We start from the raw sequence: 27,046 nt of genomic DNA on the forward strand, positions 1-27,046 counted from the left end.
AGAAATCAGTATTCCCAAGTGGTCTCCCATCATCCAAGTACTAACCAGTCCGGACCCCGCTTAGCTTCTGAGATTAGAAGAGATCAGGTGCATTTTGGATGGTATTGCTGTAGACTAATTTCCTTTAAATAGTAAGCAAAGTAGTATCCATTGTCTGGAGGCGCTTGACAGATTTATTCAATGTTATATAAAAATCTCAGAAAAGTTCCTTTCTGGTATTAAATGAAAGGTTATTACTGTTGCTGAGATGTGCCTGATTTTTTTCTTCTACCCTTCAAATGTCACCATTGCTTCCCCACCTCTAAATAGTGAAATAATTGTAAAGCTTGTTAGCATAACACTTTCTCATATTAAGCACATTTTTTCCCCATATGAATAACAAACATGTGAGACAACCATGAATTCTTTGTCTTGGGAACAGATGTTGCAAACTAATACCCATCTCCCTTAGTCTGAGTCTTTCCAATAAACACAAAAATATGACTCAAATTCATCCTATCTTAAACATTTAAAAAATGCCTTCGGTTCAATGCACAAGTCTCCAAACTTAAAACTCTTGTTTGCCACTCCCCTTAACTGCAAACTTCCTCAGATATGTTTTAATTTTACTGGAACCAGTTTACGCTTCCATTCCTTCTTCATTCTCATTAACTAAACTTCATTCCCCACAATTAGTTATAACAGTGGTCCTTGTGCTGTGATGTACTGTACTTAGTCGCTCAGTCATGTTTGACTCTTTGTGACCCTATGGAGTGCAGCCCAGCAGGCTCCTCTGTCAAGCGGATTCTCCAGGCAAGAATACTGGAGTGGGTTGCCATGCCCTCCTCCAGGGGATCTTCCCAACCCAGGGATCAAACCCAGGTCTCCTGCATTGCAGGCCGATTGTTTACCATCTGAACCACCAGGAAAACCCAGTGATCCTTGTATTTATAGTAGAATAGTGATGCTTGTATTTCTGAGTTCAAAGACACTTCTCTTTTTGGCATATTAAATACATTAATTATAGATTAATTAGCCTACCTAGCAAAAGACACAGTCTCTCATCTCAGGGCTAGGGTTGTTTGGCTCTCAGGTGACCTTAGGTTAAAGTTTTCAGGTTCGTTTCTCTCTGCACCTTTCTTCACGTATCTACTGAGTTCTCAGATATACCTGGATACTGTCTCTAACAGAAGAATCTCTGTATGGACGTCTGAAATTCTCTCTGGGTGTTTGATGATGGAGACTGAAGTTCTGTTCCCAAACAAGCCAGTATGAAGGAATAAAATATTGGTTTGTGAGCCACAATAAGGACTCCAAATGCAGCAACCGTCTTTCCAGTACCGGGAGCGGGGATTCACACACTGTGGGCTGCAGTGGAGGTAGTTATAGCTCCCTAGGCTGCTCATTAGGCGCTGTCGCCCTTGTTATTCCCACCTCTGAGCACACAAATCCCTGTGGGAACACTGGCCTGAACACAAAGAAAATGATTCCTGTTGATTCTCTGTTCCCAGAAGAGCAGATTAGAAGTCAGGTGAACCCAGTCTTTATTCTTCCTTCTCCACGCCTCCTCTTGACTTCCACAGGTCTCACCTCCTTACATCTTATCCAAACCTTGAGTTAATGTTTCTTCCAAATCTGACACTGATTACCTGTATTTACTAGGTCCCATGGACTTCCAAAATACTGACTTGTGACAGGAATATCTCCCAATACCTCTAGAAAATTAGCATTCCTCTCCTCAACAAGAAACCCATGCATACATAAATTAACCAAATGCAAAACAGCCAGTTGGTTTAAACAACACAGAAAAAATCCTTATCTTTTTAATAAATGGAAAATTTGGGAATAAAAACACTATGATCTTACTATATAAAAGGAAAGTACTCCTATATACAATTTACAATGGAGAAAGTATGTATCTGACAAACCCATAAATACATTCGGCTTCACAGATAACAAAATAACTGGAAAGTAGACATTGTTACCTTGAATGTTTTCATATACTACATAATTTCTTTGATGTGAACACCCACACTGAGATGTATGTCTTGAGAGGTGTGTCTCAAGAAATGCTGTTGCAAGAGTATATTTTCAAGCATTCCTTGTTCTGGGTTTCCTTATTAATATGTAAGTATGCACCAGTCAAATATATACCACCTTAAAACTGAAAAATCTTATCACTTCACTGTGTATCTCTCCTTAGCTAATAAGGATATTTCTTTATTCCAGTTAATTGCAAATGTCCTTGAATTTATGTTCTACTTTTACTGGAATCACTTCACCCCCATTATCTCTTCTAATCTAGCTTCCATTTAATTTTCAACACTGACTCTGCAATGCTGAGTAAAATATTCAGTTCTCTTTGGACATCATAGATAAATACATCAGTTAATATGTGAGGCAAGCAAGCAAACAACCAGAGTAATTCTCAGGCTCCAGTTTAATCAGGAATTGACTCTCAAGTGACCTCAGGGAAACATTCCTGGATTTCACTCAGACCTACTCCTATAGTGTTCATGGGTTCTCAGACCCACCTGGTTGTGACCTCTAAGAATACAACCTCCAGGAGAAAACACAAATTCCTCCCTGAATAGTTGATAGTGGAGGTTGAAATCTTTCCCTGAAAAGAAGGAAGGAGTTTTGACTCAACTGGTCCTTGAGTCAGGCTTAGAACCCCAAAAGAAACAACAGTGTCTCATTCAGTCCAATCTCAACAGAGGAGAATTTATCTCCTTATATCTGTCTGTTTGGCAAATTGTCTCTTGTTACTCCAATGTACAAGTACATGCTTTCCTTGAGTGACAGTGGTATGGATGGCAAGGAAATTTTGCTTATTGATTTTCTGTTCCCAAGAGACCAGTTCAGATGTAAAGTCAATTCAGTTTTTGTTACTCCTTCTCTGTGAACTCTCCATCCATTTATAGGTCTAACTCCCAGTAGTCATCACATCTTCTTTGGATATATACCCAAAAGCATTATGCAGGATCACATAGCAGTACTATTTTTTCACATTTTGTGGAACACCATACTCACTCTCATAGTGACTGTACCACTTTTGCTTCCCATCAGTAGTGCACAAGGCTTCACTTTCCTCCACATCATCACCAACAATATTTATCTCCTCTTTTTCATAAGAGCCATTCTAAAAGATGTAAAGTGATATCTCATAGTGATTTTGATTTTTTTTTTATCTAACAGTTGGCAAAGTTGAGATCTTTTCATGTTCCTATTGTCACATGTATGTCATTTTTTGGAATATGTTTATTCAGATCTTTTCTAACTAGATTGCATTTTTCTATTGAGTTGCAGTATTTCCTGATATATTTTGAGTATTAATTCATTATCAGATATAAGGTTTAAAAACATTTTCTTCTATTATCAGTTGACTCCTCATTTAGTTGATTGTTTCTTTTGCTGTGCATAATGCAGCTGATTTTGTAGGTTGACTTTGTGTACAAAACTTAATTTGTTTACTATTTCTAACAGTTCTTTTTGGTGGAGTATTTAGGTATCTATATATAAGATGATATCATCTTCAATCAGAGATAACTTTATTCCTTCCTTTTGGTTTCAGATAGTTTTTAATTCTTTTTCTCGTCCAGTTGGCCTAGCTAGGACTTGTAGTGCTATGCTGAAGTGGAGTGGTGGGAGTGGTAACCTTGTTTTATTCTTCATCTTAGAGAGAGAATTTTGAACATTTTGCTGTTGAGTATGATGTTAACTATGACTTTTCATATATGGTCTTTGTTATTTTGAGGTATAATCCGTCTATATAGAATTTATTGAGACTTTGTATCATGACAGGAAGCTAAATTTGCCAGTTTTTTTTTTTCTGCATCTATTAAGCTTATCATGTTTGTTTTATCTTTTAGCTTTTATTTTGTCTCTTAGTTGTTTCAATGTAGTGTATCTTTTTTTGATAATGTATGTATCTTTATTAATTAGGGATATTAGCTTGTCATTTTGTTTTCCTGTAGTATCTTTATCTGGCTTTGGTATAAGGGTAATGCTGGCCTTGTAAAATAAATTTGGGAGTGTTTCCTCCACTTAAATCATTTAGTAGAATTTGAGAATTGGTGTTAATTGTTCTTTAAATTTTTCATAGAATTCACCAGTGAAGTCATTGGGTCCTTATTTTTTTGTTGTTGTTGAGAAGTTTAGGTCACTGATTCATTTTCCTTACTCTTTATTTGTTGGTTCAGATATTTCATTTCTTCACAATTTAGTCTGCACACAAAGCACTTCTACAGCAAACCTGCCTAAGATACTGTGTGAGCTCTCTGGTGGTGTCCAAAGGTGAAGGTGCTTCTGGAGTCCTCGAGAGGGCAGGCTTGGAGCTTGAATAAGTGGTTGGCCTGGTTCTTGGTTCCCTGGGATCTGGTACAGTGTCTGAACCACAAGGAGCAGGGTCTGGATCTTGGAATCACTGAGGTGGTCTTGGCAGCTGAGTCTGTGGTGATGAACATACCATGTAGTTCTGTGTGGCTGGGCATGGATTCTTGGTACAGGTTGTGTCATCCAGGTGCCAGGGACTCATGTGAAGGGTTTGACATCTCAGTAGGGAGAGGCTGGCCTTGTCCTGGTGAAGGCAAGCCCTTTAGTTCAAGGGAGTTTGCCTAAGGCTAGGGAGCTATATGCTGTGTTGGTGCCATGCCAAGTCTGAAAGTTAGATCTCAGGGGCAAGGCTACTTGGTTGGGCCACAAGCCTGTGTCTTCAGGAGCCTGCATGGACTGTGTCTGCAGGAGCCTGTGTGGATACTGAGACCATGTGCTCCAGCTGGGTGTTGGGGTGAGCCAGGAGCTTGTGAGTGCAGTGATTTGTCTGAGATCTAGACTTTGGGGAGTTAACCTGGCACTAGGCTGTGCCTGAAATGAGTCTGAGGTGAATTCAGGTGCTCACTTCACTCTTCTTTTCCCACTTGGAGGTTTCTCTCTCCATACTGAGATGCCTAGACTTGAGGTATGTGTGACAGCAGTAACGTGACATTGTCCTTCCTACCTTATTCAATGCATCTTTTAAAAATTATTTGCTTCATCAAAGTGCTGTAATGTCTCACTTGGAATCCCTTGCTCCTGTGAAGGTATTTTGGTGGATAGTTCTTCTTATTTGATGTTTCTTAGAGGGGACAGACATGGAAATTTCCATACTGCCATCTTATTAATCCCTCTACTTCCTCTATTGCTTGTGCATTTTTAATATATTCAATTTATTACCTGTTATAGTCCCAATAAAATAGTTAAAAAAAGAAAATCTCTAATGATGCATGACTCAGGGTCAGACCTAGAGTACAGGTAGCTGAGTCACCCTGAATAAATGTGGGTGATATGTCTTCTAATTGGGAAGAAAGGAAAGAAAGGAAAGCATTATAATGACTATAGGAGCAGTGGAATAAATTAAGGCAATTTACATTTGATAAACTCATTTTCTTCTGTAAACTATATTAGCCTAGATATAGAAAAGACCCTGATGCTGGGAAAGATTGAAAGCAGGAGAAGGGGATGACAGAGGATGAGATGGTTGGATGGTATCACTGACTGAATGGACATGAGTTTGAGCAAGCTCCAGGAGTTTGTGGGCTTCCCTGATAGCTCAGTTGGTAAAGAATCTGCTTGCAATGCAGGAGACTCAGGTTAGATTCCCACACGAGTATTCTTGGGCTTCCCTGCTGGCTTAGCTGGTAAAGAATCCGCCTGCAATGAGGGAGACCAGACTTTGATGCCTGGGTTGGGAAGATCCCCCAGAGAAGGGAAAGGCTACCCACTCCAATATTCTGGTCTGGAGAATTCCATGACTTCAAAGTCCATGGGTTGCAAAGAGTCAGACACGACTGAACAACTTTCACCTTCACTTCACTTTTACTTCTAGGAGTTTGTAATGGACAGGGAAGCCTAGCGTTCTGCAGTTCATGGGGTTGAAAGAGTCAGACATGACTGAATGACTGAACTGAAATGAGGAATGAATGAACAGTTTACAATTTAGTTTAAACTACAAAAGCACTACAGCCAACTACTGGATCATGGATGAGCCTTAGAAACATATAGAGAGACTGACAGCTAATTACAGACTCATGAGAAACCTAGTAGAACTTGAAACAACTCCAAAACATACCATCTCATTTGATAATAAATGCATTATATTTTACCATTTTATTGTAGGTTAACTTGTTATGAAGCTTGCTAGCAAATGTAATAATCAAAGTGAATGATACTGAGGGCAAAGCTAATAATCTACTGCTTCTTATTTTTCACCATGTTTTTTTTCACACATGTTCTGAGATTTGAAGAAAGCATTTCTGATTACTCTGTTATCCAAGTTGTTTTTTCCCACACAAGTATAGTAAAAAGTGACTTCATTGATGTTCCTTTCCTAATATTCAGGAAAGTTTGCAAGGACATATGTGTTTGTGTACACAAATTGCCGAACCTGAATCTTAGGTCTAAGCAGGAAGTCATGTTCTTATGAATCAGTATTGATCTTGCAAATTGAAGAAATTCACTTGTATATGGGAGATATATAGTGGATGATGTTGTCCATTCACTGCTCTTTTTGTTTATGACAACATTTAGAATTGATGAGATGTTTCATTAAGACCAATGGAAAAAGTCATAGTTATAGGCTCACCTTGAGTTTTCAAGTAGGAAGAGTAAGATAATTCAATAATAAAACATAAAGCAGATTAATCAATCCTTCATTTCAGTGAGTAGGTCCCCTTATACATTGACACTAGTATTCCAGACTGCAATGAGTAGATGCACAGCTTGAAAAAATATGTCATAAATAATAATACAAAGTATATTTTAAAAGTTACTTTATTATATCCAAGATCATTTCTGACTCAAAGGTGATATTAAGTAAATTTGTGTTTAAGTCAATTTGTGTTGCAATTTGTGTTTCTGTGTAGACTACACTGGCAGATGTGTATGCAATAATCAGCTTTGCCAGTGACTATGGTAGGTAATGTGGATATAGAGGCTGATAAGAAAACAAACTCCCAATTAGGAAAATAAGTCCAATGACCTGTTGTAAAACACAGTTGTATTTTAAAGTCTACAATATCAGGAATACCAGTTAAGGATCTGATATACAAGGAATGTTGGACACAGAAGTGAAAAGCTATGATCTCAGATTTTCCTCTCCTATAATCTTACAAAGATGGCTTAGCTTCCATGTCTGTCATGTTTTTCCTTTGCAGTGATATCTGATGATTCCTTTTTTAGTAAAACTAAAGACACATTACATGGGGTGATATTAGTCATTTGATAAGATGCTGTTCTTAGTAAATCCAAGTAGTTGCATGAGTAAATGAGAATTTGGGAATGTCCAATTTTTAATATCAAAGTTTGGGAATATTTTAGAAAAAAAAGAGGGGAAAGCTGTTGAATAACTGAGAGAGAAGATAGCTTAATAAAATGAGTAATTAAATTACATAGAATAGCTGAAAAAATGAAAATTCCAGAAAATTAATAAAAGGAAGTTCTATTTTCACAATCTGGTTAAAGAATCACAACTACTGACTGAAGCTTTGATACCTTAAGCCATGGACACCTCTCCAAACCCAGAATAATTGGCCTTTTAAGACTTTCCATCACAAAGAATCTCTCCATAGCCCCCTTTATGTCTTTGTTCCTCAGACTATAGATGAAGGGGTTCAGCATGGGTGTGACCTGCAGTGTACATCACGGAGGCTGCTGCACCTGACTGTGAGCCGTGGGTAGCAGCGGAGCTAAGGTACACGCCTAGGCTTGTACAAAAAAATAAGGAGACGACTAAGAGGTGAGATGCACATGTAGTAAATGCTTTATACTTCCCTTGAGATGATGAGATTCTATGTATAGAGGAAACTATCTTAGAGTAAGAGTAAATGATACCAGCCAGGGGACCCCCACCCCACAGGACACTGGCAAAATACATCACCATGTTATTAAGAAATGTGTCAGAACAGGCAAGTTGGATCATTTGACTGAGGTCACAAAAAAAGTGGGGGACTTTCACATCTGTGCAAAAGGAAAGCTTCAACAACATTAAACTTTGTAACAAGGAATTCAATATACACACTATCCAGGACACCACAACCAGCAGTACACAGAGCCGGGGGTTCATAATGACTGTGTAATACAGGGGGTGGCAGATGGCCACAAACCGGTCATAGGCCATTACAGTCAAGAGAAAGATGTCCAATACTGCAGAGAGTATGAAAAAATAAATCTGTGTGATGCAACCTTCATAGGTTATAACTTTGCTCTGAGTTTTGATGTTCCACAGCATCTTTGGGATGGTGGTGGAGGTGAAGCAGATGTCTACAAAAGACAGATTGGAGAGGAAGAAGTACATGGGGGTGTGGAGGTGGGAGTCTGAGCTGACAAGCAGGATGATGAGCAGGTTTCCAAACACAGTGATCAGGTACATGGAGAGGAAAAGCCCAAATATGAGGGGTTGCAGTTCTGGTTCCTCTGAAAATCCCAGAAGGAGAAATTCTGAAATTTCTGTATCATTGCGTGGTTCCATGTGGTTGAAGCAACTTCTAGGAAAGAAGGAAACAATATTACTAATATTCACACAAACTTGTATTACATAAATTACGTGTATCTATACAAAAAAAGATCTTCATGAACCAGATAACCACGATGGTGTGATCACTCACCTAGAGCCAGACATTCTGGAATGCAAAGTCAAGTGGGCTTTAGGAAGCATCACTACAAATAAAGCTAGTGGAGGTGATGGAATTTTAGTTGAGCTATTTCAAATCCTAAAAGATAATGCTGTGAAAGTGCTGCACTCAATATGCTAGCAAACTTGGAAAACTCAGCAGTGGCCACAGGATTGGAAAAGGTCAGTTTTCATTCCAATCCCAAAGAAATGAAATGCCAAAGAATGTTCAAACTACCACAAAATTGCACTCATCTCACATGCTAGTAAAGTAATGCTCAAAATTCTCAAGCCAGGCTTCAATAGTACGTGAACCATGAACTTCCAGATGTTCAAGCTGGATTTGGAAAGGGCAGAGGAACCAGAGATCAAGTTGCCAACATCCGTTGGATCATTGAAAAAGTAACAGAATTACAGAAAAACATCTATTTCTGCTTTATTGACTATACCAAAGCCTTTGACTGTGGATCACAGCAAACTGGAAAATTCTGAAAGAGATGGGAATACCAGACCACCTGACCTGCCTCCTGAGAAATCTGTATGCAGGTCAAGAAGCAACAGTTAGAACTGGACATGGAACAACAGACTGGTTCCAAATTGGGAAAGGAGTATGTCAAGGCTGTATATTGTCACCCTGCTTATTTAAATTCTATGCAGAGTACATCATGTGAAATGCCAGGCTGGAAGAGGCACAAGCTAGAATCAAGATTGCTGGGAGAAATATCAATAACCTCAGATATGCAGATGACACCACCCTCATGGCAGAAAGTGAAGAGGAACTAAAGAGCCTCTTGATGAAAGTGAAAGAGAGGGGGAAAAGTTGGTCTAAAACCCAATGTTCAAAACTAAGATCATAGCATCAGTCCCATCACTTCATGGCAAATAGGTGGGGGAACAATGGAAACAGTGACAAACTTTATTTTTGGGGGCTCCAAAATCACTGCAGATGGTGATTGAAGCCATGAAATTAAAAGACACTTGCTCCCTGAAAGAAAAGTTATGGCCAACCTAGACGTCATATTAAAAAGCAGAGACATTACTTTGCCAACAAAGGTCCATCTAGTCAAAGCTATGATTCTTTCAGTAGTCATGTATGGATTTGAGAATTGGACTATGAAGAAAGCTGAGCACCAAAGAATTGATGCTTTTGAACTGTGGTGTTGGAGAAGACTCTTGAGAGTCCCTTGGACTGCAAGGAGATCCAACCAGCCCATCCTAAAGGAGATCAGTCCTGAATTGGAAGAACTGATGCTGAAGCTGAAACTCTGATACTTTGGCCACATCATGCGAAGAGCTGACTCATTAGAAAAGACTCTGATGTTGGGAAAGATTGAAGGCCAGAGGAGAAGGGGCTGACAGAGGATGAGACGGTTGGATGGCATCACCAACTCAATGGACATGAGTTTGAGTAAGCTCTGGGAGTTGGTGATGGACAGGGAGGCCTGGCGTGCTGCAGCCTATGGGGTCAGTAAGTGTCAGACACAACTGAGCAACTGAACTGACTGACTGACAGTATTTCATACACAATTAAAATGCTACAGTTGCTTTGTAGTCACGAAAATTGTTTTAATATTTTGCATATGGATCTGCTTTTTTTTATCGCATTTTCTCTGCCACCTTGGACATTGACTTTTTGTTCCTCCATTTCACCCCTAAGAGGTCATGTATTCTGTAGTTTTAGTGAGAAATTCTTCATGCATTTCAGGGATGTAAACTAAGGTCTGACCATGTTTAACTTATTGTCTAGGCAATAGCTTAGTGTGCTGAAAGGCAAAAATCCCTACATTTCAATGATGGAGAAAAATGGACAAAAAGTTTTTAAACAAATGATAAAGTTGTGTGTGTGCTCAGTTCTGTCTGACTCTTTGCGACCACGTGGACTGTAGCCCACTAGGCTCCTCTGTCCTTGGAATTCTCCAGGCAAGAATACTGGAGTGCGTTGCCATGCCTTTCTTCAAGGGATTTTCCCAACTCAGGAATCGAACCCAGGTCTCCTACATTGCAGGCAGATTCTTTACCATTTGAGCTACCTGGGAAGCCTGAGCCATCTGGTAGTGGTAAGAAAATAAGAAAAGTATAAACCGTTTCAGATGGGATAGGTGTTATGAAGAAAGGGAAAGCAGGTGAACATGAGTGAGTGAATAGTACAGTTAATTTTTATGGGTATTTATGCAAGACCTGAAAACAAGATGATATTTGAAAAGTGACTTCAAGTAAGGGAGGGAGGGAGATGAAAATTTATGTGTGTGTGTATGTGTGTGTGCTTGGCAGAGGGAATGCCCAGGACTCAAATAAATAAAATCAGAAATAAGAGTTATTATAACTGATACCAGAGAAATACAAAGAATTATAAAAGACCTTTATGAACAATTATATGTGAACGAACTGGACAATCTAGAGAAAAGCAGATAAATTTTTAGAAAAATATAATTTACCAAAATGAAATCATTATGAAAGGAAAAAATCTGAAGAGATCAGTTACTCCTAAGGAGATTGAATCAGTGAGAAATAGATCAATTACTAATAAGGAGATTGAATCAGTGAGAAATAATCTCCCAACAAAAAATTTTCTCAGGAAAAGATGGCTTTACTGGTGAATTCTATCACATATTAAAAAGAATTAATATGGATCTTCACAAAGTATTCAAAAATAGGTGAGGAAAAAACTCTTCTAAACTTACTTGATGAAGCCAACTTTTCCTAATACCAAAACCAGACAAGAGATCCACAAGAAAAGAAAATTACAGACCAATATCCCTGATCAAGATAGATGCAAAAAAACTCAATATAATATTATCAAACTTAATTCAAGAACACATAAAAAGGACCATATATCATAATCAAATGGGACTTATTCCAAGGATGCAAGCATGTTTCAATATCTGAGACTCAATCAATGTGATAAACTATATTAATAAAGTGAAGATTAAAAATCATTATGTTCATATCAATTGATGCAGAAAGAGCATTTGACAAAATTCAAAATCCTTTATTATAAAAACTCTTAACAAATTTGGTAAAGAAAGAACAAACCTCAACATAATACAGGCCATATATCATAATCCCACAGCTAATGCCATATTCAATGAAGAAAAACAGAAAGCTTTTCTTTTATGATGATCAAGAACAAGAAAAGCAAGGGTGTCTACTCTCACCATTTAAAAAATTCAGGGTAAGAACTGTTCATTTTTTCTAGTTTCATTGAAAAATAATTGACATGCATCACTGAATAAGTTAAAGGTGCACAACATGAAGATCTAGTTTACATGTATTGTGAACTGGGATTTCCCTTGTCGTTCAGTGATAAAAAATCCACCTGTCAATAACTTCTCCTATCTGGAAGTTTGTGTCGTTTTTTTTTTCATTTATTTTTATTAGTTGGAGGCTAATTGCTTGACAATATTGTAGTGGTTTCTGTCATACATTGACATGAATCAGCCATGGAGTTACATGTGTTCCCCATCCTGATCACCCCTCCCACCTCCCTCTCCACCCGATCCCTCTGGGTCTTCCCAGTGCACCAGCCCCGAGCACTTGTCTCATGCATCCAACCTGGGCTGGTGATCTGTTTCACCCTAGATAATATACATGTTTCGATGCTGTTCTCTTGAAACATCCCACCCTCGCCTTCTCCCACAGAGTCCAAAAGTCTGTTCTATACACAACCTTTTCAGTTACCCCAGCCTCAACCATCTACTTCTGATATCCAAAAGTCTATTTTCTTTTTCTATGTTTTTTTCAATTTTTTACATTTCCATGTATGAGTAATATCATACAGTATTTGTCTTCTCTGTTTGAATTCTTTCACTTAGTATAATAACTTTATGGTCCATTCATGCTGCCGTAAATCATCAAATTTCTTAGTTTTTTATGACTAAGTGGTATTCCACTGTATACATGCATCTCAAACTCTTTATCCATTCATCCCTCCATAGACACTCAGGTTGTTTTCCATGTCTTGGCTATTGTGAACAATGTTGCCATGAACATAAGGGTGCAGATTTATTTTAAGAGAGTGTTTTTGTTTCCTCAGATATTTTCCCAGGATTAGAGCTACTGGATCATATATTATTTCTACTTTTAATATTTAGAGGGTCCTCCATACTGTTTCCCACAGTATTGTGCTTGTTGTAATTTACAGTCTCACTAAAGGTGCACAAGGGTTCCTTTTAATCCACGCCCAAGCTAACATTTTTAAACTATACTTTTTTGAAGGTGACCATTCAAAAAAATGTGAGGTGCTATCTCTGAGTTTTAATTTCCCTAATGACTAGTGATGTTGAACATTTTTTCATGTACTTGTTGGAGTTTCATATGTCATCTTTGGAAAAATGTCTAATCAAGTTCTTTGCCCATTTTAAAATTGAGTTTTGTTTTGTTAAAACACAGAATTTTTTGTTTTTTGACATCATTTAAAAGGCAAAAAACAAAGAAAAAGTACTTTTGTTTACAGTTTCTTATTAAGAACAGATTAAAAAATCCAATGAAACTTGCTCTTCCAACAGAGGAAACCAAATTCTAATATTGCATCAGTTTACTTTTGATATTAAACCTTATGATTATCAACATTTTAAAACTAAGTATACTTTAATCTTAGTCAATTTGAAAAAGCATACACTTTCCCCCAAGATTTCCTTTCCAAATTCCTCTATAATTTTGCCCTGGTTTTCCATTTTCCCATTCTCAAATAACAAGTTTTACTTCATGACAAAATTTTGTCCTATTTTTCCATCAAAAATGTAATTTCATTCCTCATAATGTTTAAAAATTAAATTTATTTATTCATTTTAAAATGAAACAAAGATGAATATTTTTAGTGATAAAAGGTAAAATTCACAAAGAAGATAGACATCATAAACCATTAGACACCTAACAACAAAGAAACAAAGATAAATAAAGCAAAAATTAGAAGAAATGCAAGGGAAAAGAAAAAAATATATAATCATAGTGAGACATATTCACATTTCTCTGAGAATATTTTATCAAGTACAGAAAAAATAAGAACAGGAGCATCTTGAATGATATCATTAATAATTTAAATACAATAGATTTTTATTTCTATTTATCTTGTATCCTATACAAATATTTTTAAAATTTTGTGTCTCATACATTGTTATTAGATGCCCACAGGACATTTAGAAAAACTGGCAAAAAGACAAATGTTACTTAATTTCAAAAAGTAGAGGGTTTTTTTGTGTGTGTGTGTGTGTGTGACTTGGTTATACATATACACATATATTATTTTTGAAATTGTTTTCCATTATAGGGTACTACAAGATATGGACTATAGTTCCCTGTGCTATACAGTAAACCTTTGTTGTTTATTGTATATTTTTTTAAATTAGAAATCTAGCATTCTATTCATACTAAGTCAAACAAGTGGAATCAAAATGTCATAAATATTTTAGTTAGGCAAAAATTCATATGTTTTCTAAAAAATGTATATTATATATATGTATACAAAACCTTTTCTATTATGCTTGCTAAAGCCTTGAGAAAGAACCTAAACAAATAAAAACAAAGAGATGGGGAAATTGGAAAACATAAATTAAATGGGAGCACTGAATATGAAATAGAAAAAAGGAAACAAACTAGATAAAAGTAAAAGATCCTCATATAGTCCAGCTATTTTTAAACATGACTGCTCATTAGAAATATATATGGAGATATGGAGAAAAAAAGCAATACCCTAGGAATTTGTATTTTTCAAAAACTTCCAAGATAATTCTGATATACATATGGATTTTAAAAAGTGATTACAGGTTTTTCTGTTAAATGGTAGCTTTGGTGATAAAGAATTCTGTTATTTTTCTGTTGACCAATCATGATACAATGATATTAAATGAATAATAGTTACACAATCATAATAAAGAAAGATGCTCCTCAGTTTTCACAATCAATAGCCTCACAAAAAATAAAAGATAATTACAATTGCAAGCCATAATAGGAACATGATTAACCTAACAACATAAAACAATATAAAATAATTACATACAATTTGGGGAGTCAAGCAGAGTGATGAGGTAAGCGGAAGTGCATAAATGAACGTTTTCATCTGCTCAGCCAGTCTATATCTTTTGGTTGGTGCATTTGACCCAATTACCATTTAAGGTAATTATCAATATGTATGATCCTATTACCATTTTCTTAATTGTTTTGGTTTATTTCTGTAGGTATGTCTTTTCCTCCTCTTGTTTCCTGCCCAGAGAAGTTCTTTTAGTATTTGTTGTAAAGTTGGTTTGCTGGTACAGAATTCTCTTAGCTTTTGTTCTGCAAACTTTTTGATTTCTCCATGAAATCTGAAGAAGAGTCTTGCTGTGTAGAGTATTCTTGGTTGTAGGTTCTTCCCTTTCATCACTTTAAATATATCATGCCATCCCCTTCTGGTTTGTAGAGTTTCTGTTGAGAAATGCTCTAATAGCCTGATGGACATTCCCTTGTATGTTGTCATTTTTCCCTTCTGCTTTTAATGTTTTATCTCTGTCTTTAATTTTTTTCAGTTTGATTATAATGTGTCTCAGTTTGCTCCTCCTTGGGCTTATCCTTCCTGGGACTCTCTGTGCTTCCTGGACTTGGTAGACTGTTTCATTTCCCAAGTTCAGGAAGTTTTCAGCTATTATCTCTTCAAATATTTTCTTAGGTCCTTTCTTTCTGTCATCTCCTCTGGGAAACTGATAATGTGAATGTTGGTGCATTTAATGTTGTCTCAAAAATCTCTTAGCTGTCTTTATTTCTTTTCATTCTTTTTTCTATATTCTGTTTCCACCATTCTGTACTCCATGTCATTGATCCATTTTTCTAACTCAGTTATTCTGCTGTTGATTCCTTCTAGTGTATTATTCATCTCTGTTTGTTTGTTCTTTAGTATTTCTAGGTCTTTGGTAAACATTTCTTGCATCTTCTCAATATTTTCCTCCATTCTTTTTCTGATATCTTGAATCATCTTCATTATCATTATTCTGAATTCTTTTACTGAAAGGTTGCCTATCTCCACTCCATTTAGTTGTTTTTCTGGGGTTTTATCTTTTCCCTTCATCTGGGACATAACTTTCTGCAATGTGGTTTTTGTTTTAATTGCTGTGGGACTGTGCTTCTTCTTGCTTCTTCTGTCTGCCCTCTGATGGAGGAGGTTAAGAAGCTTGTGTAAGTTTCCTGATGGGAGGGACTGGTGGTGGGAAAAACTGGGTCTTGCTCTGGTGGGCAGGGCCTTGTTCAGTAAAACTTTCATCCAATCATCTGCTGATGGGTGGGGTTGTACACCCTCCCTGGTACTGTTTTGACCTGAGGTTACCCAGTCCTCAGGTCTGTGGGCTCTATGGTTTACACCAAGGGGGACCTTCCCAGACTTCTGCTGCCCATGCCTGCATCCTTGTGGTGAGCCCATGCTGAGCCACACCTCCACAGGAGACCCTCCAACCCCAGCAGATAGTTTTGGTTCAGTCTCCTGTGGAGTCACTGCTCCTTTCCTCTAAGTGTTGCTGCATGCAAGGTTTTATTTGTGCCCTCCAAGACTGGAGTCTCTGTTTCCCCCAGTCCTGTGGAAGTCATGTAATCAAGTCCCACTGGCCTTCAAGGTCAGATTCCCTGGGAAGTCCCAGTCCCTTTGTTGGATCCCCAGGCTGGAAGCTTGACATGGGGTTCAGAACCTTCACAACAGTGGGAGAACTTCTTTGATACTATCGTTCTCCAGTATACCTGGTGGGTATGGAATTTGATTTTATCATGATTGTGCCCCTCCTACCATCTCACTATGGTTTCTTCTTTGTCTTTGGATGTGGGATATCTTTTTTGGTAGGTCCCAGCATCCTGTTGATGGTTGTTCAAGAGCTAGTTGTGATTTTGATGTTCTTGAAGGAGGAGATGAGCACATGTCCTTCTACTCCACCATCTTGAACTGGAAGCCCGAGTTATTATTTTTTATCTATTGGGTTATATGAATTCTTTACACATTTTTATACTAACCCCTTATATTTGTTTTATACTTTTTCAAATCTATATATTGTCTTTTCTTTTGCTGTTTTTATTCAAAATAGTATTTGAAGTTCCAACCAAAGAAATAGTGCAAGGAATAGATAAAATGCCTTTAAATTGGAAAGAAGACATAAAATTGTAACCATTTATAGAAGAAATAACTTTATGTCTATAAAATTCTAGGTGCCACCAAAAGCCATTAAACATAAATGAGTTCAACAAAATGCAGAAGAGAAAATCAGTTGCAAACTTGCTGCATTTCTATACATTGATCACAAACTATCAAAAGAGAAATTAAGAAATAATCCCTTTTACAGTTGCATCAAAAAAATAAAACACCTAAGAATAAATTTAACTGGGGAGCCATAAGACCTGTACTCTGAAAAGTATAAGAGTGATGAAAGAAATTGAAGAAGACACAAATAAATGGAAAGACATGCCCTGCTTATAATTGAAATAATGAATATTATTAAAATGTTTGTTACCACAAAACAACCTTCTGATTTAATACAATTCTCATCAATGGATGAATGAATAAAGAAGCTATGCCTTTTTAATTTGGCCATAAAAAGTAATGAAATATTGCTTTTTGTGATAGCATGGATGGACCTTGACTGTTTTATGTTAATTAATTGAAAAGATCAGACAGAGAAAGACAGACACTGCATAATATCATTTACATGTGGAATCTTAAAATAACAACAAAATCCCAGACCAAACAAACAGAAAACATAATGATAGAAACAGAAAAAATATTGGTGGTCTCCAGAGAAGATTGAGGAGCAAAATGAGTAAGGGAGTTAAAAAGTGCAAACTTCCAGCTGTATAAAATAGTCCACTGGGATGTAATGAACAGCAAAGTTTATCATAGTGGTGCATATCAAATTCATATTTTCTTTTTGGAACTCTCTGGATGTTTTTGGGCTATTTCTAATCTGTAGTTGGATGAATCCACAGATGTAGAACCCAAAGATACAGAGAGCCAAATGTACTAACATAGGAGTACAGAATACATCAGAGGAATGTTTTCCACATTCTAACATTGAGACCCATTAGGGTTCCAGACTCTGGTTTCTAAGAATTCAATAGAATGGAGTAAAAAACTCAGTGAACATTATACATAGTAAGTGAAAGTGTTAGTTACTCAGCTGTGTCCAACTTTTTGTAACCCCTTGAACTGCAGCCCACTAGGCTCCTCTGTCCGTGGAATTCTCCAGGCAAGAATACTGGAGTCAGTTGCCATTTCCTTTTCCAGGGGATCTTCCCTTCCCCGGGATTCAACCTGGTTTCCTGCATTGCAGGCAGACTCTTTACCAACTGAGCTATCAGGGAAGACATAGTAAAGCTCCATGCAAAATTGTTTCATGGTGCGTTGTTCAGTTGTGTGTGAGTGTACATGTATGTGCTTGTGTTTTATTCTTCAATGTTTTTGTGAATGTGCATCCTGGATCATGGGCTTTCCAGGTAGTGCTCACTTGGGAAGCCCAGTGGTAAAGAACCTGCCTTCCAATACAGGAGATGTAAGAGACACTGGTTTGATCCTTGGGTTGAGAAGATTCCCTGGAGAAGGAAATGGCAACTCACTCCAGTATTCTTGCCTGGAGAATCCCATGGACAGAGGAGCCTGGTGGGCTATGGTCCATAGGTCGCAAAGAGTTGGACACGACTGAAGTGACTTAGCACACACGCATTCCAGATCACAATATAAAGGCATGGATTTGATACATAGTCAAAAACATCTAGAACCCACTGCAGTAAAGCCAAGAATAGCTTAAAAGGGAAGTCCTGCTAATGAGGAGGAAGCAGCATGAATGAAAAGCCTGATGGAGGAGCCTGGTTGCAGAAAGAACAGGTAGCGGTGTGGGTGCTGAAATCACCTCACTCTCAAGAAAAACAGTCTGAACTTTTATTGCTTCAGTTGCCTCACCATGGGATCTGCCTCATTCTCCTGATCTAACTGTGATTCCTATATCTACCCATGCTTATTTGACCACAGATTTTTAAAAGTATTGTGCAATAACAGATGTGCTGGCCCTTCTTTCATTTTTCCTTGTGACATTATTTTCTGTGTTATTACTGAACTTTGGCTTTGATCTCTTGTTATTTCTGATGGGTAAACTCTAGATCTGGTTCTATTCCTTGTCCAAAATACAGAGGCCTCTATATCATGCACCTCCTACACAGACCATGAAAAGCTATCTTTTTAAACATGATTTATCTCTGAGGAAAGTCTATCACATTCATTCATTTAGATTATTGTAATAGGACTTTTCCATTATGATTTAAGATCCAAAGGAACAGGGACTTCATATTTTGTTCCATTTTGTGTTTTCAAAGTGTGTGCATTTATACATAAAAAATATTAAAGAAATAAAAATCCATAAAATAAAAACAATTGCAAGGGAAATACAACCAGGAAAAGACTAGTGGTTTCACACAATTGTATTAAGTGATATTTAATAAAAATCTTAAGACTGACTTATGGAATAAGATGTATAAAATAAAATTTTAATCACATCATATGGGTCTCTAATTAAAGACTATAATGGCAAAGACCTGCAAATAAGAAAAATATATATAAAGGTACAATTTTTGAAAAGCAGAAGAAACAGTATCTAAAGTTATACTTCCTATCAGTGAAAAGATAAGCAATTCCAATATGCTTATGAAAAAAAAAGCAGTAGTTATCTGAATGCAAAAGAATGTCTTCCACAAGAGGGGAGAAGATGATTGCTATCGTGAAAACATCTAATCACAAAAGTCAAAAAGCTACTAATATGGAAAAACTGATGTGAAATAAGAATGTAACATGTATAGAGGTTGTTATTACCACAGAGGATATAGAAAAAGTTTCCCTGTATGGAATGTAATAAGGGAGAATATGACATGATTGACTAATAGAGCTAATTAAACAAATTATATATATTTTCACACATTACCCCCAATACACATGTGTATATATATATATATATATATATATATAAGAATTGATGTCAAACAGCAAAGTTAGTGGAAAATATTTTTTTTCTTTAGATGCGGAGTAAAACACAGTATTTAAAAACTCAGACCCTTGTATATAAACTGGGCAAATGCCTTTCATATTCCATTTGCAATAGAGGATGTAAATATGTAGTAACAACCCCTTCTCCAAAATGCAGACTTGCTAGTAATGAAATTACTTCAAAGTAAAAGTATTTAATATTCCTCCTCGGACTTATTAAATATGTCTTTTCATATGAATACACAGCATGAGAGAAGATACTCTGAAATAGGTTCTTATAAACTGCTATTGCAGTAATATCTACCTCTTTTGGTCTGGATCTTTTAAGTGAATACAGAAAATGCTTAAATATACCCCAACTTAGAAACTAAAAAATGATAGTCATAATTTTCTGCATAGTTTTCTACATATATTACACTTTCCTCCTTCTCTGAACAGTATGTTCATATATGTTTTAATTTTACTGGAACTATTTTATCTCACTTATTTACAATGTCATCGAATTGGACCTCTGTTCCCATCACTTGTCAGCTTGCATTGTAGAGTCAAACAGACACATCCTTATTAACAAATTAAATAAATCAATTACATATGATTAGTTAATCATGAATACAAAAACAGTAATATCTCATCTCTGGGCTAGGCTGATTAGGCTCTCATTTGACTTTAGATAAAAGTTCTCAAGTTTCCTTTTCTCTGAATCTTTTATGGAGCACTTCCTGTGTTCTCAGACTTACCTAGATGGGGTTTCTGAGAGGCAGATTGCTTGTGAAAGTTGAATTAATTCTTGGATTGTTGATGATGAAGACTGAAGCTCTGTCACCAGACAAGACTGCAGAGTATTAAAGCACCGAATCCTGATCCAGACTTAGGAAACAAATATCATGTCTTCTCCAGCTTAGGGATGCAAACACTAAGGGAATGCAACAAAGGAGACATTAATAACTCTCTATGCCTGCTCATTAAGCACATTTTCTTCCAGTTACTACAATTTCTAAGTACCTGTTTTCCCTCTGGGCCTCTATAAAAAACCAAAAGGCAACTTTTCCCAAATGATTCTCTGATCCCAAGAGGTCAGGTTAGAGGTCAAGTGAATCCAGTTTTTATTACTGCTTGTCTTTGTTTTTCAGATCTAACCATGAACACCTTATCTCAACCCTTAAGTAATATTTTTTCCAAAGAATGAGACTAAGGAATCTATCAGGACTAAGTCTCTTAGATCCGTTAAAGACTAATTAGTGGTTGGTACACAGCCTTTTTACCTTCAGAAAATTATTCTTCCCTTTTCAACAAGAGGGAGAACTGTGTTCATCTGATATTTAATCTTGGCATCACATTCAATGGCTTCCTAACACATTTGTTCAAAAAACTAGGAATTTCATACCAAATCACAAGTTAAGAGCCATCATTTAGTCACTCACTATAAGATATTCCTTAATTATAAAAATATATGCAGACCTTTTAATGCTATTTAACCTGAGAGTTGTGTCTTACAGGCATTGCCTGACATAACTTTTAGAAAAGTTTATCCTGTATGTCCCACATTGCAATAATGTGTTTAAGGGAATTGAATGATCCATCTAAAGGTTCAAACTGAGTAAGGAAACGGCCTTAATTGGAATTCTGTCTGGATACTTCCATTTTTCAAGCTGTAGGCCGTGTGTACGTGCTAAGTTGCATCAGTTGTGTCCAACTCTTTGTGACCCTAAGGACTTAAGCCCCCAGGCTCCTCTATCCCTAGGATTCTTCAAGCAAGACTATTGGAGTGAGTTGCCATGCCCTTCTCCAGGGGATCTTCCTGACTCAGGGATTGAACCCACGTCTCTTTTGTCTCCTGCATTGGCAGGCAGGTTCTTTACCACAAGCATCACCTGGGAAGCCCAAACTGCAGGCCAATGTTCTCAATCAGAGATTATATTGCCCCTGGTGATATTCGTCAGTGTTTGAAGGAATGCTGTTGAACCCCAACAATATCTAATACAAATAACTATCTAGTCCCAACTGTCAACATGAGAAGGTGAGAAAACCAGACTTTGTTCAATTTCAACATGCATAGGTAACACCCATGGTTGTAGTTGTAATGCAGGTTCTGAATCATTAGGACCTGGAAGGCCTGCTTATTCTGAATACCAAAAGAATCTTCTGGGTGATGTTAATGATACAGGTCTTAACCTGTGGACCCCTTTTTGAGTAGCCAGGCTGTGGACCTGTGCAAGTCAGGTGTAGGTAGTTTTAGATCTTCTGAGTGAAAATTCAGGTTTGCATATCATTTTTAATTCATTCATTTCTAAGAATTTTATAATTTCATTATTCAACCAGACAAGGATACCACAAAAAAGGAAATGACAGATCAATTGTACCAATGAAAATAAAAGCAAAAATCCTCAACAAAATACTAGTGAAACAAATTCAACAACATGTTAAAAGAATTGTACATCATGAACAACTGAGATTTACCCCCAGAGATACAAGGATGGTTAAATATCCAAGGAATGAAAAATCTGATACTTCTAGTTAACAAAGGGGAGAATAAAAATCATAGGATCATCTGAATAGATGCAGAAAAACTTTTGAAAAACTAAACATTTATAATGAAAATGCTCAACAAAGTAGGTATAAAGCACCTCATATAATGAAAGCCATATATGATAAAACCATAGCCAACATTATACTCAATGTTAAAAACTGAAACTGTGTACCCTGGACAGGGATGTGAGTCCATCAGAAAGGATGGTGGCTGGTAGCTGGAGCTTGGTGATTGGAATGCGAACATAGGGCTAGAACTACTGCTGACTGTGAGGAGATAGCCCAAGGGAATGGGAGGGAGGAAGTCCATGGCAGTGAGTGCCTTTGGAGGAAAGCCAAGCAGCTTTGGAGGCAGGGTGCTACTGTTGTGTCATGCACAGGGTGTGGAGATTTTGGGTGTTTATTTGTTTTGTTTTCTTTGATTTATTCCTTATATGGAATTCTACTTTAGTCTTATTTTCTTTTTATTTTTCTTTTAATTGGTTAATTAATTTTCTAGTTTCCTTTTCTTGCCAGGTCACTCTCTTGGACTTGGTTTACTTTGGTCTGTTTTGGTTTCATTTGTGTTTGTGTATGTGTATATTCCTTTGTTTTTGTTTCTATTTCTCTGATTTTGCTTTTACCATTTGTCTAGGTTCATTTCTTATTTCTTATTTTTGTTGTTGTTGTTTGTTTCTTTTGTGGGGTGGGGGGGGAGTGTTTTTTGTTTCAACCCCCTTTATTGCCATAAAAAACAGCTTGTGGGATCTTGGTTCCCTGACTCGAAGTCAGACATGAGCCTCTGGGGTGGGAGTGATGAGCCCAGGATATTAGATCACCTAGGACTTCTGATACTAGGGAGTATTAATCAGTGACAAATCCCATGAAGTCCTCAGCCTGAATCCAAGTTCTAGCACCAGCCAACTGCCTGAAACACCCAGCACTGGATGCCTCAAACAGCAAGTAAAACAAGAACACGCAACCAATCATCAGCAAAAGGCTACCCACAGACTCACTTCACCCTGTATAACAGTATCTAGGCTCACCCACCTCATTATAACTGACTCAAATGTGTTCCTTTATATGGCTGAGTAATATTCTATTGTGTGTATACATACATGTGTATATATATATATACACATATGTATCCATATATATATTACAACTTCTTTATATTCATCTGTCAATGGATATGGATACCTAGGTTTCTTCCAGGACCTGGTTATTGTAAATAGTGCTGAAACGAAAAGTGTGGTACATGTGTCTTTTCGAATTTTGTCAGGGTATGTGCCCAGGAGAGGTATTGCTGGATCACATGGTAGCTTTGCTGGACAGTGGGATTTGATAATAGAACTTCCACAGTACTGGGGGAAACATAGACTCTTAGAAGGTGCAAACAAAACCTTGTGTGTACCAGGACCCAGGGGAAAGGAGTAGTTACCCCACAGGAGACTGAGCAAGACCTACCTGTGAGTGTTTCAGGGTCTCCTACAGAAGCATGGGATGGCATTGGCCTGCCTCAGGGACAGGGGCATTGCCAGCAGCAGCCCTGGGAGATGACTGTTGGCATAAGTCCTTTTGGAGGTCGCCAGTAGCCCTACCATAGAGCCTGTAGACTCCAGGATTAGATTGCCTCAGGACAAACAACTAACAGGAAAGAAGCACAGTCCCATCAGTCAGCAGATAATTGGATAAAAGATTTACTGAGCATGGCCCTGCCCACCAGAGCAAGACCCAGTTTTTCCCACAACCAATCCTTCCTATCAGGAAGCTTGCACAAGCCTCTTATCCTCATCCATCAGAGGGCAGACAGAAGAAGCAAGTCCTATAATTCCACAGCCTCCAAAACAAAAACCACAATCACAGAAAATTAACCAAAATGATCACATGGATCACAGCCTTGTGTAACTCAATGAAGCTATGAACCATTCCATGCAGGGTGACCCAAGACAGATGGGTCATGGTGGAGAGTTCTGACAAAAAGTGGCCCACTACAGGAGGGAATGGAAAATCACTTCAGTGCTGCCCCAAGAACACCATGAATAGAATGAAAAAAGCAAAACAATATGACACTGGAAGATTAGCCACCCAAATCAGTAGGTATCCAATATGGTACTGGGGAGGGGCAGAGAATTGCTCCAGAAAAGATAAAGATCCTGGGTCAGAGTAGAAAAAAAACACTCAGTCGTGGATGTGTCTAGTGGTAAAGTAAAGTTCAATGTTGTAAAGAACAATATTGCATAGGAACCTAGAATGTTAGGTCCATGTATCAAGGTAAATTGGACTTGGTCAAGCAAGAGACAGCAAAAGTAAATATTAATATATTTTAGGAATCAGTGAACTAAAATGTATGGGAAAGGGCAAATTTAATTCAGATGTCATTATATCTACTACTGTGGGCAAGAATCCCTTAGAAGAAATGGAGTAGCCCTCATAGACAACAGAAGAGTCTGAAATGTGCTACTTGGGTACAGCTTCAAAAATGTCATCGTGATCTCAGTTCATTTCCAAGGCAAACCATTCCAAATCACATTAATCCAAGCCTATGTTCCAACCATTAATCCAGAATAAACTGAAGTTGAATGGTTCTATGAAGACCTGCAAGACCTTTTAGAACTAACACCAAATAAAAAAAAGACATCATTTTCATCATAGGAGATTGGAATGCAAAAGTAGGAAGTCAAGAGATATCTGGAGCATCAGGCAAGTTTGGCTTGGAGTACAAAATGAAGCAGGGGAATGGTTATCAGAGTTTTGTTGAGAGAACACACTGGTCATAGCAAACACCATTTTCCAACAACACTAGAGACGATTCTACACACGGTCATCTCCAGATGGTCAATACCGAAATCACATTGATTCTACTCTTTGCAGCAGAAGACGAAGTGCTATACAGTCAGCATAAACAAGATCTGGAGCTGACTCTGGCTCAGATCATGAGATCCTTGTTGCAAAATTCAGGCTTAAATGGAAGAAAGTAGGGAAAACCACTAGGCCATTCAGGTATGACCTAAACCAAATCTCTTATGACTATACAGTGAAGGAGACAAATCGATTCAAGGGATTAAATCTGATAGAGTGCCTGAAGAACTATGGATGGAGGTTCATAACACTGTATGGGAGGCGGTGACCAAAACCATCCCCAAGAAAAATAAATATAAGAAGGCAAACTGGTTGTCTGAGGAGGCCTTACAAATAGCTGAGAAAAGAAGAGAAGCAAAAGGCAAAGGAGAAAGGGAAAGATGTACCCCAATGGGTATAGAGTTCTAGAGAATAACAAGGAAAGATAAGAAAGTCTTCTTAAGTAAACAATGCAAAGAAGTAAAGGAGAACAATAAAAGGGGAAAGACTAAAGATCTCTTTTAGAAAATTAGAGATACCAAGGGAACTTTCACACAAAGATGGGCACCATAAAGGACAGAAACAGTAAGGACCTAACAGAAACAGAAGAGATTAAGAAGTGGTGGCAAGCATACACAGAAGAACTATACAAAAAAGGTCCAAAGAAAGGCAATGCCAAAGAATGTTCAAACTACCATACGACTGTGCTCATTTCACATCCTAGCAAAGCAATGCTCAAATTCTTTCAAGCTAGGTTTTCACAGCACATGAACTGAAAACTTCCAGATGTACAAGCTGGATTTAGAAAAGGCAGAGGAACCAAGGATCAAATTGCCAACATCTGTTGGATAGTAGAATAAGCAAGAGAAAGATAAAAATATATCTACTTCTGCTTCATTAACTAAGCTAAAATCTTTGACTGTGTGGAACACAACAAATTGTGGAAAATTCTTAAGGAGATGGGAATACCAGAGCATCTTTCTCATCTCCTGAGAAACCTCGTATGCAAGTCGAGAAGCAATAGTTAGAAATGGATGTGAAACAGTGAACTGGTTCCAAATTGGGTAAGGAGTATGGCAAGGCTGTATATTGTCTACCTGCTCTTTAACCTGATATGAAGGGTACATCCTGCAAAATGTCAGGCTGGGTAACTCACAAGATGGAATCAAGATTGCTGGGAGAAATATCAAAACCTCAGATATGTAGATGGTACCACTCCAATGGCAGAAAGCAAGGAGGAATAAAGAATGTATTGATGAAGGTGAAAGAAGATATGAGTAAAAAAAAAAAAAACTGGCTTAAAATTCAACATTCAAAAAACTAAGATCATGACATCTGGCTCCATCACTTCATGGAAAATTTGTGGGGAAAAGTGGAAACAGTGATAGATTTTATTTTGTGGGGCTCTAAAGTCACTGTAGATGGTGACTGCAGCCACAAAATTAAGACTCTTGCTCCTTGGAGGAAAAGTTATGATGAACCTATAAAGCATATTAAGCATTTTTCAGGGACATCCTTTTTCTGACAAAGGTCCATATAGTCAAAGCTATGATTTTTCCAGTAGTCGTGTAAGGATATGAGAGTTGTACCATAAAGAAGGTTGAGCACTGAAGAACTGATGCTTTTGAATTGTGGTGCTGGAGAATACTCTTGAGAGTCCCTTGGACTGCAAGGAGATCAAACCAGTCAATCCTAAAGGAAATCAGCTGTAAATATCCATTGGAAAGACTGATGCTGAAGCTGAAGCTCCAATACTTTGACTACCTGAAGTGAAGAGTCAACTCCCTGGAAAAGACCCTGATACTGGGAAAGACTGAAGGCAAAATGATAAAGGGGTGGCAGAGATTGAGATGATTAGATAACATCATCAACTCAACGGAAAAGAATTTGAGCATACCCTGGGAGAAAGTGAAGGACAAGGAAGCCTGGCATGCTTGTCTGAAAACTTCCCAGTCTGAAGTAGGAAAGGAAGAGAGTCTCAAACAAGTTGTGTGTGTATTACTATCAATTTAGTTTATATTATTTTCTCACTAAATTGAATATTCAATGAAGAAAGACAAATGTGAACTCTAATGCTATATGCTAATAAATATTCACTTATG

At 37.4% G+C, this 27,046-nt stretch overlaps 1 protein-coding gene across 1 annotated transcript in view; it reads right to left on the reverse strand.

The window, feature by feature from the left end:
• Positions 1-7,519: 7,519 nt before the first annotated feature.
• LOC139034369 (olfactory receptor 7A17-like) overlaps positions 7,520-27,046 on the reverse strand; it is an 82,952-nt gene continuing 63,425 nt past the window's right edge. Inside the window, exons 2-3 of the mRNA XM_070465209.1 lie at positions 20,336-20,511; positions 7,520-8,501 (exon numbers count right to left, since the gene is read on the reverse strand). Coding sequence (XP_070321310.1) covers positions 7,613-8,485 — 873 coding nt within the window. The 5' untranslated portion in view covers positions 8,486-8,501; positions 20,336-20,511 and the 3' untranslated portion in view covers positions 7,520-7,612. The remainder of the gene's footprint in view (positions 8,502-20,335; positions 20,512-27,046) is intronic.

This window comes from Odocoileus virginianus, chromosome 3 (assembly GCF_023699985.2).
Source record: "Odocoileus virginianus isolate 20LAN1187 ecotype Illinois chromosome 3, Ovbor_1.2, whole genome shotgun sequence".
NCBI lineage: Eukaryota > Metazoa > Chordata > Mammalia > Artiodactyla > Cervidae > Odocoileus > Odocoileus virginianus.